Source organism: Anabas testudineus, chromosome 2 (assembly GCF_900324465.2).
Source record: "Anabas testudineus chromosome 2, fAnaTes1.2, whole genome shotgun sequence".
Lineage (NCBI taxonomy): Eukaryota > Metazoa > Chordata > Actinopteri > Anabantiformes > Anabantidae > Anabas > Anabas testudineus.
Window position 1 is genome coordinate 10689954 of NC_046611.1, and position 20952 is coordinate 10710905.

A 20952-nucleotide genomic window follows, 5' to 3' on the forward strand; every position below is an offset into this window, starting at 1 on the left:
TCCAGTTTGTGTACTGATGCCAAAGACGTGGACAAGTAGGTAAATCACAGCACACAACACTGTCTGCACATGAATGAATCAAACATGTTTTACTTTAAATTAGTGAAAATTAGCTTTTTGAGGTCGTCACTAACACAGAAAATCAGGTACAGTTAACGACATGGGGCTTTAGGCGTCAGTTCCCGATTGTATTAGAATAATTAGAAAAAGATAGAAGGGCATTAATCAGTCCTACCACACGGGAAGTCCTATTACTGTGTTATTTAAAATTGTTTTCTACTTTTTCCACCAAACAACTTGGTAAATGCAGGAATTTTGTTTTTAATGAGGACAAATCGGGCTAATCTGAATATTACAAAGATTTTTTTCACACACACACTTTCTGTTTGTGATTCCACAGGATTTTCAAATATTGTGTTGAACCTACATTAAATAAAGATATTTTCAGAAACCACTGTGCTGTGTCTGATTTCACCCTCTGTTCAAACTTTATTGATGAGTCACCGTCTAACTTTAATAAAATTTGTGTTTTCATTGTTGTGCAATGATCTTTTGTTTTTTACTGTTGATATTACGTGATGGAGAATTTCCCGTTACATTATTTTTCACTTCTGTACAGAGAAAATTCACAGTGACAGATCCAGGAAACAACATCATCAGTTAATATTTGACAAGAGTGGGATTAAAATATTTATGTGCAAACAGAAGTGAGTGATCTGACTCATATTATGTAATCCGTGAATTTTAGATTTTCCTCCAGTCATCTTTATACACTAGAAAAATCCCCTCGTTAAGACCTTAGATTAGATGTTGGTACCGTCAACTAGCCTCAGTCTTAATTTAAAGATGTTTAGTGGATCACGTTTGACCCTTCTGTGTGGACGACCTCTCTGACAAAAAGAAGAGCAAACTGATTTAGTTTGCTTTAATGTTTAAAGATGGAGACGGTGCATTTGTAGTAGAGGTCGGCAGCATGAACGAGGGGTGGTGTGTTGCTTTTCTTTGCCATGCCCAAGGCTGTTCATTATCAACACGAGGGAAGGTAATCATTGAAGTGATCCACTTTTAACAGGGCTGATTGTGGCCAATTTGGGGAATGAATACTCATTGTGTCTCTATTCTTCACTTTCTGGCCTCGTTCTTCTTTAGCCCAGTTTGTGGCCCACTTCTGTTTCTAGAAGGACAATTGATTTTGGGGCAATAGTTATTTTTCCTTTTGAAAATGTGCCAGGTCCAAAGGCTCCTTTTAAAACTCTGCAGATTTCCTTCACTCTAAATGTTAAGGTGTTTATTGCAGGTTTCCATTTTGCACGTGAGCCTCTGTTAATCTCATAATAAATGTTCCTTTGGATCTTGTGCTGTAGAAAAAGTCTGTGTGGAGTTAATTGAAGAATCGTTTCATTTAAAGCGTGAATGTGTCCTACATTACAACTGGATGGCCTAGATATCAGTCAGCACTGTTCATAACTGTTTCCCAGAGACTCTGGACTCAACTGGGCCGACAGTACTGACACAGTCCCTCTGTTCACTCTACAGGTCATTTACAGATTTAACAAGCCACACAGCTCTATGTGTAAATAACAATGATAATAATCCTGATATATAAAACCTAACGTACAAGAGGCCAGGACTCCTCAGAGTGGTCACCAGGGGGTCAAAGGATAAAGGGACAGGTATTTTCTTAAAATTGAAGCTGTGTCTCTTGTGAAATGCTGGATATTTCCCGTCTTCAATCTCCTCAAACATTCGTCAGTAAAAACAAAAAAGATAAAAATGTCTTTAAACAAACTTATCCCCAAAGCAAACTGTGTTCTTACCCAATAATCTCACATTTGTCCTTGTTTGTTTTGGTTCAATCTGATTGTCTGCTGAATGAATGGAACCATTTGGTTAAAAATAGTCCAGACCTATTTTCTCCAGCGCATTGGCGACGCCTCCGTACCGTGCGTAGAGACGCATTAAGAAGTGGCACAGCAGCTGATAATCCAGACAGGAGGTGCTTTTGGTTACAGCTCAGCCTTCTACTGAGGGTGAGGAGACACAGAGACAGACAGAGAGAGCTCTCTCCATCGGGTTTGTTCAGTTACTAACTTACATTTGTTAAACTCGTCTCTCACATCTCGTTTTTCCGTTTACGCACAAAAGTTTTCAGCGACTTTCATCCAGTTTGTGTTGAGATGGTCACTTCCTTCCCGAGCTGGAGGTTGTTAATGGGATTTCTCTCTCCTCTGCATCACCCGAGGACAGTTGGACAGTGAGCCAGAGGGCGTCTGGAGGCTGGATGGACACCATGTCTCCACAGCAGGACAGCCTGAGCCGTGGCGGTGGACAGCAGGACAACAAACGGGTTCGTTTTTCCCACATGTGGATGTGTCACTCAGCTGTTTAGTCGTAAATGAAAAGACATTAATATGTACATGTATTGACGTATTTGAGGTTCATTTAATTTAGGGTTAGTGCGCGATGGTGTGGCACCTGGTGACAGACGGTTCTGTTCATTTGAACTCATTTATTTATTTATTCACTTTCTACTTTTGTCCAAATATGAATACGTGTGATGTAAAACAGTCTGGTGGGGTGAGAGGTCAGATCAGTCCAAAGCTTTTACCAATGTGGGACCACGTCTGTGCAAAGATGAACCACTGGAGGATTTAATGAGATCAGACACTAGAATTATCGCAATGACCCTTTAAAAGTAACATGGCGTCAATAAGACACCAGTTTCAGATCATTAACATGTAATTAAACAGCTGATATGATCTCTAGTAGTTTAGTATTAAACTAGCTCCTGTTAAAAACATCTGTTAAATGTGACAGAACACTCTTATATAACGATCTGCTTTTATTAAACAGTTAATAAAATGTTCTGTAACACTATAAGTTAATTGTGAAAAATTAACTGCACATCCACCAGTTATGGTAGTTATAATATATGGCTAAAATAAAGAATGAGCAAACCCAGTATCCATAGTAATAAATCCAGTATTTTATAAGCACACATATTGTATTACCTATTTACAGTCATATTGATTGATTGGTCGAGTTGCTGTAGTTGTAAATGCTGAATTTATTTGCATCCTGATCATATTTTATCTAAATCTGATTGGATTTTTTTAATTAAGAAGTAGTAGCAGTTCAGTAATTAACTAGGTTTATTACCGTAAATGTAATGTATTGGTTGTAGATGCGCTGTCATCCATAATAAGACATGAGAAAACATTATGTTAGGCTATGAAAAATAACCCAAAATATACCTGTTGATTTTAGCAGTCTCGTCTTGTATCACGGCACCTTTGAGTTCATTCTCATTTAAATTTAAAGATGTAGATGAAGTTTATTGCTGCAAACAGTTTAATATCTGCTGGCAGAATGACTCTGATGTGTTACTGTCATGTCGACTTCAACCACAAACACATGACAAAGTCATTTTTGATCTCGTGTTGGTCAGTAGACACGTTTCCCAGCAGAAGCCCCATGTCTCCATGTTAAATTGTGTATTTTTAGGACTAAAAGGTAACTTTGTAATGTCGTGGCCACAGTGTAGGGAATGTTTCACCCCGGTGTGACCCTGCTGAATCAATGATGTTACACTGTGAAATGTCAAAAATGTGTGGACGTGCAGGAAAGTTGTTGGGTTGAAGTTCACCGATCTTTTCTCACTGTGGGACACTAAAAGTTTCTCAACACTCTAGTTCAGCCTGTCCAGCCTATTTTAATCAGATGTAACTAGAAGTTATGTTTGCATGATTTTTAGGATTAATGTGGAGTCACTGAAGTTACAGCGTTATATTTCAAAGTAGGTGTCAGTGGTTGGATACAGTAGATACTGTACTGTTCTCTCTGCACAGCAGCTATGATGGAGCATGTTAATCGAACAGTGAAATAACTGTGGTTATGTAATGATTACTTGTCACCTTGCTTCACACTCTCAAATCTTTCTGCAGTAATCAAACTTTAATTATCCCTGTGAAGAAACCTGCATCATAGGATCTCAGTGGGCTGCTAGACAATAATGAGAGTGGATCAAATCCGCATGGAAGTGACACAGTCATGTAGCCTTTTATCTGCTGTGACCTGTTATGACTTTTATTAAAGAGTAAGGATGTATAGTTAGGACTATGTATAAACCCACAGGGACCGACGGGGATGCAGAATAATGTATGATACATGTATGTTCAACTCTGATTTGCAGGGCAGTGTGGTCAAATGTGAAAAGAGGATCTTTGTATCAGAAGACAGATGCTTAAGATGATTTAAGATGTTTGAGGAGTGAAGATGTTGTGGTGTGGAGCACTGACTTTGAAATTCAAATTGTCCTGATGAACATGAAACTAATTTGGATTCATGTTGGTTATAACAGATGCAGACATAAAGTGAATTGGAGCAACTTTCAGGATGTATAAATGTTTTATGCTGTTTGTTCATGAAACAGCAGTAAAACAAATATTTAGTTATACATTTATTATTTATTTATTTATTTACTGTGATCCTCTTTGTCTGTTTCAGCGAATGAAGTCTCAGAGTTATCGGCGTCAGTCTGCCCCATCTATGGTCATCACCAAGGCTCTCACCAGGTCCAAGACTCTCTCCAGGTACTGGAAAATACATTTAGGGACTTATGGCCAGAGTTCCTGAGAACACAAGTATGTGCTTCTCAAAGTCAGCTCTAGATTTACTTCTGCAGCTGCACGTAATAAAACTCATATAAATAATCAGATGTACAGTTATATATTCAGAGGTGGGACAACCACAAGGAGGCTTTAGTCGTCTTGAGTGAATGATAATCTATCAAAAAATATTATTATAATTACTGTTGTAAGTGTGGATCTTTTCCCTTCTACAACCTTCCTTTTAACTTGTAAAAGTCAGATCTGCATCAACGTTATACCTGAACAACAGACAGAGTAAACCTGGCCCCCAGTAACCAGTACATGGTCATGATACAAACACAGAGGAGGGAAGTGGTTTGATAACTTGGACGCACAGTTGTTCCGGCGTGGTTCATGTTGTAAGCGTACCAACACTGTTCAATACCACACACACACACACACACACACACACACACCCACCCACACACACACAATCTCACTTACATCCCCCGGGCACAGCTGAGTGAGGTGTTGAATCCACTCGGATGGCTAATCCCTCTGTAACCAGACGTATCAGAGGATCAGGCCTCTATTAATAGTCTTTGTCTTTGAACATATGGACTGGGAAAGTGAAGAAGAAATAACCTGATTATAAAGCTCCTTCAGAGGTGGAGCACTTTCATTAACCACAACCCTGCTCTGAGAGTGTTGACAGTGTGTACGTCCCCGTATAAGATCATATATCTAGAAATTTGTTTTAACCTTTATTTTCTTTGTCAGATGTGGAAAACTAATTTTTCAGTTTTCTGGTTATGTTGATCCAAATTCCCCCAAGTAGCCTCCTCTGACAACAGATAACACATTAGAAGTGGTCAGGGACAAAGACCAGATGTCAGGATCACTGAGAATATTCAGACCAATGAGAGATGAACAACAGTTTATTTTATCATGTAAAATAACAAACGTCAGCGATTTGGTTCCATGTGATCCATGTGTTTGTGTTCGAGGGAGACGCTCTTCGTCCCGGTGTGTCCTGACACCTGTTCGCTGGTCCAGTCTTTCCTGACCGGCTCGGACCGGTCGTTTCTTCTCCACGGACACGCTCAGTTGAAGACAGGGATGCAGACTCAGTACAGACACCTGTTCCTGTTCAACGACACGCTGCTGATTGCCAAAGCCAAGTAAGCACAACAGTGTGTTGTTGTAGTTTTATCCTCATGTGAAACATTTGGCTGCTCCTCTTGTCATTTATTGGTCGATTCGGTTAATACCTGGGTCTAGGATTAAAACTAGTGTGTGGGTGTTCACACTGAGATGCTGCATGTCTCTCTGAACTCCCAGGTCGGCTAACCACTTCAAACAGAAGGCCCAGGTGCGCATGTGTGAGATGTGGACGGCAAGTTGCATGGACGAGGTCTGTGAGGGAACCACCAACCCAGAGAGGAGCTTTGTTATGGGCTGGCCCACCTGCAACTGTGTCGCCACGTTCAGGTAAAACTGCCTTACGTCATATTTACTATGTTGCCATAGTACATGTGGGATGTTCATTGATGAAGTGTAAAACTGCAAGCACGGCCAAAAATAAAACTGTTTAGCTGTGTGTCGCTCCACTGCAGCTCAGCAAGAAAGGAAATCTGATTGTGGAAACACAAAAAGGGGATTTTGTCCTAGAAAGAACCTCTCCTCTTGAATTGGTTTACTTACACAGTCTAAACCTCACATTTACTTTTGACTAAGGTTAGTATTTTTGCACAAAACAAGGACTGGGGATTTTGTCCTGCATTATTTAAACTTTATCTGCTTTAGGCAGAGATTTCTTAATAGTGAGTATGAAGAACAACAAGTGCAGGAACCAAGTGCAAGTTAAGTCATGCCAATGTCTTTGCAGTGTTGTAACAGTCTCTTTAATCACAGTTAGAGTCATAACTGTGATTAAACCTGCAGCTCCATCCACCAGTTGACTGCTCTGCTCAACTGGAAAATAACAACAGTTCTAATCCTTCAAGAATAATTTCAAATCCAAATAAAACCTGCTAAACCCATAAAAAACACTCTAAAACCAAATCATGTATGAAGAATTATGCACCATGCCAGATGCTGTGTTGTTGTTTTACCCCTAATGATGCTTATGAACACACACACACTGTGTAACATGCAGTGTTTCTGTGCGTGTTCCCCTCAGCTCTGCAGAACAGAAAGACAAGTGGCTGTCCCTCCTCAAAAGGTAAACTTCATGCAAACGTTGAAATGTGAACTGTATGTGCATGAGAGGGACAGAACAACCTCACCGCATCATGCTGCGTTCCTTCGTTGTCTGCAGTCAAATTAAAGAAGAAAAAGAGAAAGAAGAACCCAAAACGATTCCTCTGAGAGTTTACGGGAAGGGAATCAACACGTTTGCTGTGGTGAGTTGATGTTGTTAGAGTCTCACATCTGCTTTTTTTATCTGCACTGTATATCTGTCTGTAATTCTGTCCACTCTTCAGTTGATCTTGTTGGTTTGACTCGTCCTGTCTTTTTGCTTTATGATCCTCTATTTCAATGGTTCGTGTGTATTTGTTGTGATACTTGCAGTGAACAGTGTGTAATGTTCAAATCAGCCCGTATGCTTAAAATCTCCTCTGCTGCCTTCTCCCCTGGTTAGACCAAGACGCTCCCCGTCAGCAACTCGGATTCAACCAATGAGGTGATCCGACTGGCCCTGCAGCAGTTTGGCGTCATAGTGAGTAACGAAAAAAGATTTTTCTTGCATCATAAACAGTTTTTTCTAATAGTTATTCAGCTGATCCATTTCACCAAAAAAAGTAGTTTTTATAAACAAACAAAACTCTATGTGATTATTAATTAATTAATAATTTGTGTTTTAGAGCATTGGAATAGTAAAATAACCTTTTTCTATTGCTGCACACTGCAGATGATCACAATAAAAGTTGAATGGACCCCAGAACATTAAGAGCTAATAGTTAGCTCTTTCCATATGTAAAACAAAAACTAATCAAAAAACAAAACCATGATGTATCCGTGGTAACATGTGCCTCCTGGCAGTCCTCTCACAAACACAGGAGATCAGAAAGATGCCGCAAGTTCACTTCTGCCATCACCTCAGAAAAGCACAGACCACACGTTGGAGGAAGACAGACAGACTGACAGAACCAACACAAAGAGTAGAGTTGTGCATCTTGTTTTTCTACCTGTGTTTATCTGTGTTTTTTGCAGGGTAACGTGAAAGACTTCCAGCTGTGGGTCATCTCCAAGAGGGACAACACCCCGTATCCTCTAATAGGTCAGTGAGTGACTTCTACAGTGCTCGATATCATTAGATCCCATTGTCGTCTTAATTGATGCGAGATTTTCTTTCCAGCTTTTCCTGTTCTCTGACTCTTATTTCTTCCCCCCAACATTACACCCCTCTGTCAGTTTCTCTCAGGTGTTAACGTCCAAGCGTTTACACAGGGGTGAGATGTTTTTTTTAGACCCACTGGTGTCATACATTCCCGGGGAGGAGTGTGTTCAGTGTGATGACTAATAAAGTGATGTTACGATGCTGATGATGCTTCACAGCAGCTGCACTATATTAAGCCGTTCTGTGTCCACTGCTCTGTCTCAGGTCACGAGTTTCCCTTCAGTATCCAGATGAGTCACGTGAGACACTCTGCGTCTCAGGGAGGTGGCAGGGACACTGCTGCAGCGCATGCAGACAAACAGAAGGCCTTCCAGGTGGAGCAGCTGCAGGTGTACAAGCAGTGTCAGTTCATCCTGAAGCCTCGGCCCACTGACGCGTTTCAGCAGCACGTGCCTGCAGGTGAGCTCGGCTGCTCTGTCATTTTGTACAGTGTAAAAGATAAAGTTATGGATTATTCATTTTAAAAATACATGGTAAAGGATTGATAAACCCTGTTTGGTCTGCTCAGATTTTCCTCAGAAGTCATTTAAAAGGAGGCGTTCACTTATCACCTGGGCCTTCTGGCGAGGCTCCTCCTCTCAGCTGAACGAGCTGTCTCTTGCTGGTGCTGCCACCGGCTGCCTGTTCGGGCAGCCACTCAGTGCCGTTTGTGTAGAGGACGCTCTGCCGAAACCAGTCATGGTGAGAGGATACAATGACATCACAGTGATAGTTTCAATTCAATTCAGTTTTATTTGTATAGAGCGAAATTACAACAAAAGTCGCCTCAAGGCAAAATATAAGTGTATACAGAATTATATAGAAAACCCAACAACTCCACTTGAGCAGCACTAGGAGACAGAAACCTCCATCAGAACCAGGCTCAGGCTGAGCGGCCATCTGCCTCGGCTGGTTGGGGTGAGTGGAAAGAGGAGAGAGAAAAGAAGAGCAGGCAACAAAAAACAACAAGCAGCAAAATCACTGGGCAGGTTTGTAGGGCCAGTAACTGGAGATCTACAGGGCTGAGCAGAAAAATACGAAGAGGGGGAGACACAACTACGGAAGAGAGAAATGACAAAGTTAATGACATGCAATGGTAGAATTTGAATGGATAGACTAGAGGAGAGGAGCTCAGTGTATCAGTAAAGGGTCCCCAGCAGACTTATCTATAGCAGCATAACTAAGAGATGGTCCAGAGTCACCTGATCCATCTCTAACTATGAGCTTTATCAAAAAGGAAAGTTTTAAGTCTAGACTTAAATGTGGAGAGGGTGTCTGCCTCCCGAACCTGAACTGGGAGCTAGTTCCACAGGAGAGGAGCTTGATAGCTAAAGACTCTACCTCCCATTCTACATCTGGAAACTCTACGAACCACAAGTAAACCTGCAGTTTGAGAACAAAGTAAAGGAAAACTGAGACAACTAAATGCCTCACGTTCTCTGCTCCTCCATCCGTCTTCTCTGTCACCAGGACATGCTGACGTTTCTGTACCATGAGGGTTCGTGGACGAGGGGGATCTTCCGGCGGCCAGCAGGAGCTCGGGCTGTCAGGGAGCTGCGGGACTCTCTGGACTCGGGGGAGTTCCAACTTCCTCTGACACGTGACCACGTGTTTATCATAGCTGGAGTCTTTAAGGTAAGTGTGTGTGTACACACACACTTTAAAACCATATGATTTAGTGTTCACTACATGTAAACACATTTAACACAACACCAGGGGTTTTCTTCGGGTTGATCTTGGCGTGACTAATGATTACCAGCATCAGCATCTTTTCCTGTATGTGTTTGTGTACATCGTTACCTTCTTGACCCATATCTGTAAGAACATGTTTAATCTGCAGCTCCATTAGCAGGACAAGCTGTCACAGCAGAGGAGGCTTGGTAATGTAATCTGGATTATAATCCCTTATTATCTGGAGGTATAACAGAGCTTCTGTGCATGAGCGCTTCAACTGTGTCACTTCCTTATGTGGCACAGCTGCATATCCTTCATTCATCACTCTAATGATGAGCAGATAAAGAACCAGTGCATCCAAACAAAACCAGTAACTGACTGTTTTTATTCTGATTAATGAATCCTCAGACAAACGTTAGCGGTGTCATTTAGTGGTGTGTGTGTGTGTGTGTGTGTGTTTTCAGGATTTCTTGCGCAGCATCCCGGGCAGCCTGCTGTGTTGTGAACTTCATGAAGAATGGATGGACGTGTTGGAGGAAGAGGAGGAGGAGGAGGAACAGGTGCAGGACATACAGAGGTAACACTGATCTTCCAGATGCTCTAGGTGAACATCTGGTGTCCTTCACGTCTGTAAAACAGTTTCTTTCCTTTCCTCCGTCTTCCTGCAGGATGATTTGTCGGCTGCCCAAACAAAACGCTCTGTTGCTACGCTATGTGTTGGCCATGCTGCACGGTATCCAGGGCAACGCCCCCGAGAACCAGATGACGAGTTTCAATCTATCGGTTTGCATCGCTCCCAGTATCCTTTGGCCTCCTGGAGCTCCTAGCAGCCCTGAGGTGGAGGGAGAAGGAACTAAGAAGGTAGGAGAGAGGTGGAACTAGTGCAGTTTGATCCAGACCTAGATACAGCTGGCTACTACTGCTATAATACACTTTGACACCCACAACTGCTGCAGCACAATGAAATAAATCTGTCTAAGCTGTGTCACAGCTCAGTAACAAAAAGAAGTTTGTTAGTTGTGTCTCACGCTCACTTCACCTCCTGAAGCAGCTTCCTCTCTAATTTGGAAATGTTGCTATTCAAAGAAAATCAAAGTATTTCACATCGTTCACACAATCACTGAGCTGTTAAACTGTCAGGTGAATGTTAGTTTTGTTTAGTTTTAGACCTGTTAATCACCTCTAAACCACAGGAATGTCTCAAATCAGCTTTTCAGAAAAGAAAAAATGTCTAATTTTAGAACACTGACTTTCTGAAGTGCGGATGAAGACGGAGCAAACTACATAAAGTCTATAAAGTCTGTTTGTTACAGAGTATGAAGCATAAAACACAAGCAGCTGCTCAGAAATGAGGCACTAGGCTGAAAAGAGGAGATAAGAATTAGATATAAATAACTTCTAATAAGCATTAAAACAATGTGCATGCAGAGAAAAGCTGAAACAGTAATTACTCTGTTCATTAGTTCAGTGGCTGAACATGAACTCTTCTCTATAACTGTGCAGGTGTGTGAGCTGGTTAAGTTTATGATTGAACACTGCCAGCAGATTCTTGGAGAAGACCCCTCCTCTCTGTTTGGAGGACCGCCACAAAGACTCGACAGTGAGGAGACAGGTACAGAGACAATGGAAACATGATTGAAGTTGGTAGGATTTAAAGACGTGTCTCATTTCTGACCTCCTTTACCATCAGACTCGTGGATGTACCCTCTGACCGACTCATCGTACGACAGCCTGGAGAATGAGCTGGACAACAGCAGCGGTGGGTCGCCCAGCGTCTGCAGCAGGAGACCCCTTCGTTCCAAACCTCTTAAAGGCAGCCTGGACTCCATCCTCACACTCAGTGACTACGACCAGGACACTGACCCAGATACAAACCACACCCAGCCCGGCAGCCCGCGTGCTCTGAAGTTACACCCACTTGGGAGAACCAGAGGCAGGAGACAGGACCCAGACCAGGACGGACCGATCGTGTACACCTCGTCCACCCTGGATTGTCTTTCCCTAGATGGTCGACACAGACAGCGGCGGCGCTCAGAGCCGGCTATAGCATACGTGGCCAAGTTTCGGCCATGTGTGTCAGGGAGAACTGATGGTCTCTCTGGTGAGGAAGAGGATGGCGAAGAAGAACTTCTAAAGAAGTCCAGCAGCCACATGCTCACTCACAGCAGTCACAGCAGGGGGAGTGAAGACCAGTCTGGGTTCAAGCTGCAGGGTGGGGGGACAGCAGTTCTGGAAGCAAGCTCTTCCAGCCTCTCCTCTACCCCCAACTCCCCTGCACCAACCCGCTCCTCCCTGGACTCCCTGGACTCTCTCAGCAGCGACCAAACCTGGGCGACCAGACGGGGGCTTTACCCAACCAAGGCACATGTTCCCCCCAACTCGGTTCCCTCTACATCCTTCACCGTAAGCTCGACTCTGACCTCTGCTGGACATCCAGACCTGGGGACTAATCCTAAAGGCTCTCCACCCAAAGAACCACTCAACTGGGGGACTTTAAAAAGCTGCAGGGGCCTCCACCCAAACTCCTGGCTGAAGAAAGACCGAAGACTGTCACTAACCCAACAAGAGAACTTGGAGAAAGAGGACGAAGACAAGACTGGGGTGAGTGGAATGATAACTGCTTTATTAAGCCAGCGTCTACAGAATTTAGGTCAAAAATGAGATAAAAAAGTAACTAACAAGCAAAATGATGTTTTGTTAGGGTCTAGTAAACAACATTAGTCTTTAATTAGATCCGTCTTCCAGTGCTGCCTCAGGTTTTAAACTCCTTTTTGTTCTCAACATACTGTATGTTTGTACAAACAGGGAGGAGCAGCTGATAAGTCGCTCACTCTTGTCCCAGACAAAGGAAAAGCAGGAGGCAAACCGATCTCCAGCAGTCAGCCCAAGCCCAAACCATCCTGCCGACTCTCAAAGGATGCAGGAGGCGGCGGCCATGGGAAGGGGAAATCCCAACAACTTAAACCGGACTCCTCCAGCCCCCCGTCCCACCACCGCTCTACAGGGAGCCTCCAGTTTCCCAAATCCCCCTGGTTCCATTCGTCCGACTCCCCGTTAAGCACCAGGCTGCTCAGTGACACCCCCCCAAACACTGGAGGTGGGGTCACCAACCAGAGGTGTGCAGCACAAAGTGAAGTGAATGAGCAGAAGCAGTCACTGCCCTCTGTATTTTACAAGCAGACCGGCCCATCTCTGTCCCTGTTCAAGCGACACAAGTCTCACTCCGTCGAGGAGCAGTGCCAAGCAAAGCTCTACCAGCGCCGGGGGTCCGAACCTTCACGGCAGGTTGTGAGCCAAGTAACCAGGGCGAGGTTGCCCAGCGATCCAGGGTTAAAGGTGTCCGAGGTGGATTCAAAGGGAGGGACGCCCGAGGCCCGTTTCTGCCTCTCCCCTTGTGCCACAAAAACAGTGAAGGACTACTTCTCCTCTCACCCGTGCAGTAACCCCCAGAGCAGCCAGCAGGTGGCGCTCGCCCTCGTGGAGAGTCACAGGGAATGGCTGAAGAGATGCAGCGATCCATCAGCGGATCCAGACTTTGACCAGCTCCTGTTTGCTGAAGAATCCTATGTGTGAATACGACGGTAACTCGGAGTAAAAGCACAACACAGAGTTAAAATGATTCAACTAAACAATAACAAGATCAAAACGTCCCCTTCGCGTCGTAGCTTTAGTACAGTCCAAAGTTCACTGCTTTGAAAATACGTCAGCTCAGTGATCTCCATCTTAACGTCTACAGGGTTTAATATCTTGACTGAATATAGCTGAAAGTCTGCAGAACTTTGTGATCCAGGTTTTACTAGTCGAGTCTGGAACAGAACCTGAAATCAAGCTCATCTGCTGTGTTAGAACAAACTAAATTAGTTCAACAGCACTGAGCCTACATCTCATGTCACAGCTGCCATTATGTTAATCTGAATCTGGCCAAGTACATTTGTGCAGTGATGTTTAATACAGTGTTTAACCTTTTAAAAAAAATAACATTAGGCCAAAGTTAAAAGCTGCCAATTGAAACTACCTGGTTTTGCCTTCTTCTATTGTCCAGCTCTACATCAACTGGCCAATCACGAACTGGGCTTCGTTCATGCGTCGTTGTTTACATACTGTGAATGTACATAGTAAATAGACGAGAGGCAGCGTACAGTATCTCCAAGCACGAGCTGAAGCGTAGTTAGGACGTGGCTAAGAATTGTGCTCAGTGTAAACTTCTATTATTAAGACTAGATTGTTACATAGATTCATTATTACGAAATTTACATCTATCTAGGACCCAAGCCTGCGTTTGTTCACTCTGTCTGGAGGTCACACTGCTTTTATAAATACTAGGAGACATTATGTGACATGTTTTTAAACCCCTGCAGTGTAAATACACTGTATAGACCTGCACTTTGCTCTATATTTGCAGTAAGTCATAGCTCATACAGGGATGAATATAGTTTAGATTCAGAACCAGTGATCCAAGAAACTGTTCACACAAATTCACACAAGCTGAGTTTTGTACAGACTTTTCTAGATGCCACTAATAAGCTTTAGATGGTGGCAGTGAGTCAGTATTATAAATGACATTTCATATGCTTCCTGCTCGTTCTGTAGAAAACCACTTCGCAGTTCACAGCTGTGATTCTGATACTTGTTTTCTATTTGTTGCCAATAATGTGGTTTTCACAGGAGCCTGTAATAAATTGAATGAACCCCTCTGCCCCGCACCCTGCCCTGATGTTTCCATTACTGTATGTGTAAATATGAATGATCCCTCAAGGAGAAAACAAGTACTCTAGTTAATTTTTTTTAAGCTTTATATTTTATGCAGCTCTACACTGCGTTTAAATACAAGACTGTTGCTTTCTTATATTGTCTGCACCACGTTGCTTTGTAAACATTTTCATACGCTGCGTTAATAGGCTGTAAAACTCTGCTTTTGCAAATAAAGATGTGACTAATGTGAAGTTGCTGGTGGTTTTACAAAGTGACAGCTCAACACTCCTTTAGAAAGGTGATTATTTTTATTACATTATTTTTTTTTTTTTACTCTAGACACATACACAAGTGTTTGGCTGATTACATAAAGGAACTGAGTGAACCAACAACAGTCGGGGAATACACACATACACTGTAGAATAAAATACGTTTGTATGGAGGGGGTGGGTGTCAGCATCGGCACAATCTCTTAGGCGTTTGATTTACAAACATTTCAATCAGCTGTCCACCTTTGTTCAGCGGATATGACTTATACACACTGAAGGGTCAACTTTAAACCTGTGGCTGTTGTAAGACGTCTTGTGTTAGTTTGACAAAAAGAAAGGAAAAGACACTATTGGACAATGGAAGGCACTGCCAAAATCTACAGGTGGTCCACCGTGTGCCATTCATAGTGACAGATACAACCTTTTTTGTTTGTTTACAGACAGATTAAAATGTCCAAATGTTACATTAGGGGAGATTTTCAGGCAGATTTACAGTTTAGAGTTTAGATTTTACAATACGTTATGATTCCTCACACTAGGTTCTCTAATTGTTACAGAGGCTCTCCCATGTAGTTAAATCAAAAGAAAGACCGTACAGTGGCAGCCGACCAGATACAGCAGTAAGTGCCAGATTCACACCCACCATTGTCCCTGTGCACACGTTGTACCTTCAGTTCTGACCGGGCACAACAACCTCCCATCCACGCTCCTCAGCTGCCGGTTCCTGGTTAAGCTGATTCGTCTTTGCTCTGTCTAAGGTCGGTTATGCTCTCCGGGACCCTGGCCACCATGCCCTCCAGAGACTTCGTCAGACAGATCTGACAGCCCAGGCGAGATCTGCAGAGATGAAAAAGTGACAACATATTGGAGCAAATGTTTATATTGGTTGTGGTCAGTTTCCATTTAATTCTAAAATCAGAGATCAGCTGATGAAGATAGATCCGTCAAAAAAAAAAAAAAAAACATTTGGGTTTGACGTCAAAAGACGAACATGACACAAAAAGATCAACATTTAAGCTTTCATGTCCAAATGTTAAATAATTAGCCCTGGATGTCTACAGATTTGGCTTCAGCCTGTTCAGACTTCATATGGTGACCGATCAGAGGCATCGCACAAACATTGTCCATAGCCAGTACAACCATTTGGAAAGTGCAAAAGAAGAAAGAAACCACTGGTGTACTGAGTAACAGACGTTAAACATTTAGACTAAGGAAGACAACAGGAGCTGACGACAGAAACATCATGAGCTGTAAAGAAAGACCCTAAAACAGCTGTTAGCGACATCAACAACAACCTGCAGGGGGCAGGAGTGAAGGTTTCACAATCTACTGTTTGCAGAAGACTTCATGAACAAAAGTACAGAGACTACACCAGAAGATGGAAACCACTTATTAGGCAGAAGAACAGGAAGGTCAGGGTGACATTTGTCAGATAGAAAGTGATGCACGAGCTAAAGTTTGGAGACAGACGGGATCTGGTCATGACCCCAAACATACAAAACAACTCGAAAGACAAAAGTGGATTCTTGACTGGTGTCCCTCTACAAAGACCATTACTGATCAGGCTTCTTTGGACCATTATAAGGATCAAGTTGGTTGTATTCTAATAAAGATCTATATGGTAATAATAGCTCATCTGTATCATGGAGTGTGTGAGATCACTTTCCAGGACAAATCTGTTTTAATCAGTTAATTCCACAGAAAACCAATTAAACAGAAAAGGGATAATTGAGAATTTACATAAGCTTGTTTGTGTTTGTGTGTATGTGTGTGTCCTTACGTCTCAGTCAGGCCGTAGGCTAAGTCTAGCATGTCCATCTCCTCGTCTGTTACTCGGCCCAACTTTTTGTAGACCTCGTCATCAAAGATCAAATGGCACGTGGAGCACGCCAGCGTTCCCTCACATGCACCTACACCACACAAAGTCTATTAGAAATACATGTGAAGCATGACGTTCAACTCAGCTGCACACTGGTAGCGTAAGATAAAAGCAATGGGTGAGCATGCTAAGAGGCATAGCCTCTCAATCTCAGTATACAGTAGCAAGAAAAAGTATGTGAACCTTTTGGAATTTCATAGTTTTCAGCATTAATTTGTCTGAATTTGTTTGATCTTCATATAAGTCAAGAGTATTAACAAATAAGATGTGCTGAAAATAATAACACGAACAAATATGATCCTTTGTGTCTTTATTGAGAACAACCATAAAAACCTCATAGTGATAGTGGAAAAAGTATGTGAAGCCTTGAAAACTGATTGACCCCGACCCCCCCAGATGTAGTGCTGTGTGTTCTTTCCAAATAGTTCAATAAAGTTTCATCATTCTATAAAGCATTTTGCCAATACTGCTGTTGAGTGTCAATATGCTCTTTGGCAAATTTCAGGTGTGCAGCAATGTTTATTTTACTAAGCAGAAGATTCCTTCATGGTGTCCTTTCATTGACACCCTGCTAGTTCAATGTTTTACCTACTGTAGACTCAGGAGTGTTTGTTGTGCTCTTAGTGTCATTTTGCTCTTGGACGCCCATTTCTTGGTAGACTAGCCACAGTCCCAAAGTTTGTAGATAGTTTGTCTCACTGTAGACTGGTGAATTTCTAACGTCTTTGACATCACTTTGTAACCCTTTCCAGCTTCATGTAAACCAACAATTCTTGATCATAGATGCTCTGAAAGCTCCTTTTGATGAGGTGTGGTTGAGACATAACTTTATTCTTTTTGTGCAAAACAAACTGAAAATAAGTGTTTTTTTTCTGTCAGTCAAAGTAGCTGTAGTCCACACCTAGAAAGTCATAATTTTTCCACTATTATGTAGGAACATTATTTTTGTGTTATTATTAGATAATTTGTTTACTTGCTGAAGGTTGTCAATACTATGAAAAACCAAAAGGTTCACATACTTATCCTTTCCACTGTATGACTCAATCAATCGACCGACAAAAATATCTGTGTTTATCTGTGTTGCGCTTTCGTACCAAAGCCATCAAAGTCAAGGCTCATTAATAACCACATCCAGCAAAGTGTCTCCAGGTGACCCCTTCACTGTGATCTTCTCCCCGTCTCTGTTGATGAAGTGGACCGTCACCTTGTCCGACCTACACACACACACACAGATAAAGAAAGAACAGTTTTAGGCCGAATGCTAAAACATTTAAATATGTGGTAACTAACTCTACTTTCTAATGCCTGCTGTTAAAAAGGTTCCACCACACTTCACTGCCCTCTGGTGGTCAGAACTTATCAATACACACAGTTTCAGTCATTGACGGATGAATGTGTAAAACTCCGAATTTGACATTGTACAAAACATTTACATTATACAGAACCATTTACCATAATTTTCTTTATTTCAATAAGCACAATTATCTATATTTTAACAGTCAGTAGTGTAACTTGAATAAGGCTGTGTGTACATACAACACCAATATGTGCAAAGAAATGTTTAATCGCTTAAAGTAAAAGGGTTTCTTATGAAAAATATGTTAATTTTCAAGAATAATTCAGAAAGCAAGAACTAAATTCTTTAACTATTTAGCTAAATTTGTCATTTTTAGGACAAAAATGTCAAACAATTGATGGTTTCAACATGACTAAAGTCCACATATGACAAACTGAATTTACTGGACATAGTTAACAAGTGTATATAACATCCCACAGTTCATACTGCATGACAGAGGATAAACCAAACGCATTGAGTGGTCATAAGCATCAATAACTGTGAGTGTGGAACCAATATCCCAAATCAAAAAGCTGCTCCAGCATCCAGAGACACTTCACTGTTCAAACAATTCTGGAGCAGCTACAGGACAAGTCTGTCACTGTCCTCTGCCCAGCCAAACCCAAGGCTAAAGCTCATGGAAGATGTCTGGAGAGACCTGAAGATGACACTTCACAGACACCTTCACCGAACCAGATAGAGCTTGAGAGGATCTGTCAGGAATAATGGGATAAACTGCACAAATCCATGAGTGACAAGGTTGTAGAGACAAATCTGTATCTGCTTCCAAAAGCACGAAGGGTCTGAACACTTCACTAAAATCTCAACTAAAGCTTCATGTTTCATTCAGTCAATAAATGTTTCTGACTAGCATAATGAAAGTTGGGGATTAACATTCAGCGATATCTTTGTTGTCCAAGTTAGTGTTCAAGTGCAGTGAATGTGAAACTTCCCCCCGATGACAACTAGAGGCTACACAAGTTTGAGTTTCACAACGAGAATTACACAAAAGTAAAATGAGACGCTGCTGTGGCCTTTGAATCCAATGACAACATTTTACACACTCTACGGAAGCTGTGCACAAATAAAACTATATATGCTTAACCTGTGACCCGAACACTGAGACACACAGAACAATGAACATCAACAGGTGGCTCAGATTTACAGTTGTTTTTAACAGCACGAGGCAGAGCCACTGACATAACTGCACCACCACTGAACTTCACAGGGTTTCCTTTTAAGTGACTCTTGAGAAATGAAATGAATGAAACTCCCCGATTTCTCCGACTGTAATAATAAATAAACTCAGTGACCTTTAGAGAGTCTCCATCAGTGGGAACAATGTGTTTAATGTGTTTTATATCTGTCAACCCACTCTTTCTCTTACGTGTGCACTTTAGAGATGTTCAGGACGGATGATCTTACTCAAAAGTCACTGAGGATCAACCCCCCTGAATGTCCAACGCACGGTGCACGGAGGGTCAGACATGCCCACCTGACATGAGCACACAAGGACAGTGTCAACCAGTTTAAGGCCAGCCCAACAAACCAAACCTCCAACACGAGCAGAAAATCAGCAGCTATTATGCAATTGGACTAGTTGTTTGGCCATGGGAAGGCCAGCCTTGGTCAAAACCTTGTATCTTAACAGGATGATGGATTACTTTAGCTTTGTGGACATGGAGTCTTAGCCTCATTCAATCAGCTTATTCTAAGAATAAAACAGTAAAAATTGACAATCCCAAGTTGCCAAGTGTGACATACAGCAAATAGTTCCCAAACAATGAAATCACACAAAATCTGATTAAAACCCAAAACTAAACCCTTTCAATTAACTTGTCTCAATGTCACCATTATTCCTGTGAGTAACTTGGTGGTTGGTCAGAACAACCAGTCTTATGTTGTTTGTGTGACAGTTTCACTATTTCAATGTGAATCTTCAGTCCCATTTATGAATGAGCTGCACAGTCAACACACACAGAGCTGCCAGGAAACCAGAGCCAAAGCAACTGCAGGATTTCCAATTAAACCTCATCGTCTAAAGTCCTGTTAAAACCTGCTTTCACAACACGGACCCTAAGTTCCTGCAGGGAATAAGCTGTGGGAGAAAACCGTAACACAACAGCTGAATAGTTGACCTGAACAGACATTAGTGAAATGTTCTCCAGGTGTGTCACATTAATGACAGCAGAGGTCAAAAAACCCTCTTTTTCTGAATGGAGTTCGCAATGAAAACTCAGACGTTATCAAACAACGTTGAGCAGAAACTTTGCTCGGTCTGCACAGCTCCTCTCGGTCAGGTTACCCACCTTAGAGGCTGTGGTCCCGGTCAGGTTACCCACCTTAGAGGCTGTGGTCCCGGTCAGGTTACCCACCTTAGAGGCTGTGGTCCCGGTCAGGTTACCCACCTTAGAGGCTGTGGTCCCGGTCAGGTTACCCACCTTAGAGGCTGTGGTCCCGGTCAGGTTACCCACCTTAGAGGCTGTGTGCCCACGGTAAAACTCCTGAACCCCGTCAGCCTGGTCCTCGAAGTCGACGTTACTGCCACCGTCTTCCGCGAAAATTCTCGTAAACTAACATGAGTGAGTCTTCTTAATGCTGTTACCAAAGCCATTTTAAGTACAGATAAAGGCTCGGAACAACCCGTGGAGACGCAGAGACGTGGTCCGGACTTGCGGACTTAGCCACCGAGCTAACGTGCGAGCTTCGTTAAGTTGCAGTCAGTCCGCGAGCGAGACTGCGCAGAATCGTTCGCCGGTACTCGCTGCACATGCGCACACCGTCTTCCGGATTTCATAATCTCACGAGATTGATGGTGAGAACCTGGCTGCAGCCAAGATGGCGGACTGACCTTCTGCTGTTTAGTTAAATAAAACACCTCCTCAAATGGAAAACAATATTATTTCAGCCTACAATTCTTATTATTATATATTATATGAAACATTTTTTAATATTTATTTAGGACACACTTAAAATCTGTAACATTAAGCCTTGGCTAATTTGTAACATGACCTAACGAGCTCTGTTGTCATTTGTCATTTACCAGACTGAAGTTTCACACAGTGTAAAGTTGAGACCAGGACTCAGTCAGAGAAAAACTAATCTGAAAGTAATCTGAATAAAGTGTCACC

At 42.3% G+C, this 20952-nt stretch overlaps 2 protein-coding genes across 2 annotated transcripts; one reads left to right on the forward strand and one right to left on the reverse strand.

Annotated features, from left to right (window-relative positions):
• The first annotated feature begins 25 nt into the window (after positions 1–25).
• Positions 26–15178, forward strand: LOC113164699 (rho GTPase-activating protein 20-like). The gene is made up of 17 exons (XM_026364108.1): positions 26–2073; positions 2248–2347; positions 4507–4592; positions 5597–5770; positions 5931–6080; positions 6772–6813; positions 6910–6994; positions 7234–7311; positions 7806–7872; positions 8197–8391; positions 8501–8673; positions 9442–9606; positions 10110–10222; positions 10314–10506; positions 11149–11257; positions 11336–12246; positions 12451–15178. The coding sequence occupies exons 2-17, from the start codon at positions 2282–2284 to the stop codon at positions 13216–13218; spliced, it is 3375 nt and encodes a 1124-aa protein (XP_026219893.1). The 5' UTR covers positions 26–2073; positions 2248–2281; the 3' UTR covers positions 13219–15178.
• On the reverse strand, positions 14674–20570 carry LOC113164701 (adrenodoxin). Its single transcript, XM_026364110.1, is given in 5 exon segments — positions 14674–15443; positions 16387–16516; positions 17580–17599; positions 17601–17699; positions 20296–20570. Coding segments are annotated over 5 exon segments (498 nt in total). The 5' UTR covers positions 20436–20570; the 3' UTR covers positions 14674–15334.
• Positions 20571–20952: the final 382 nt, after the last annotated feature.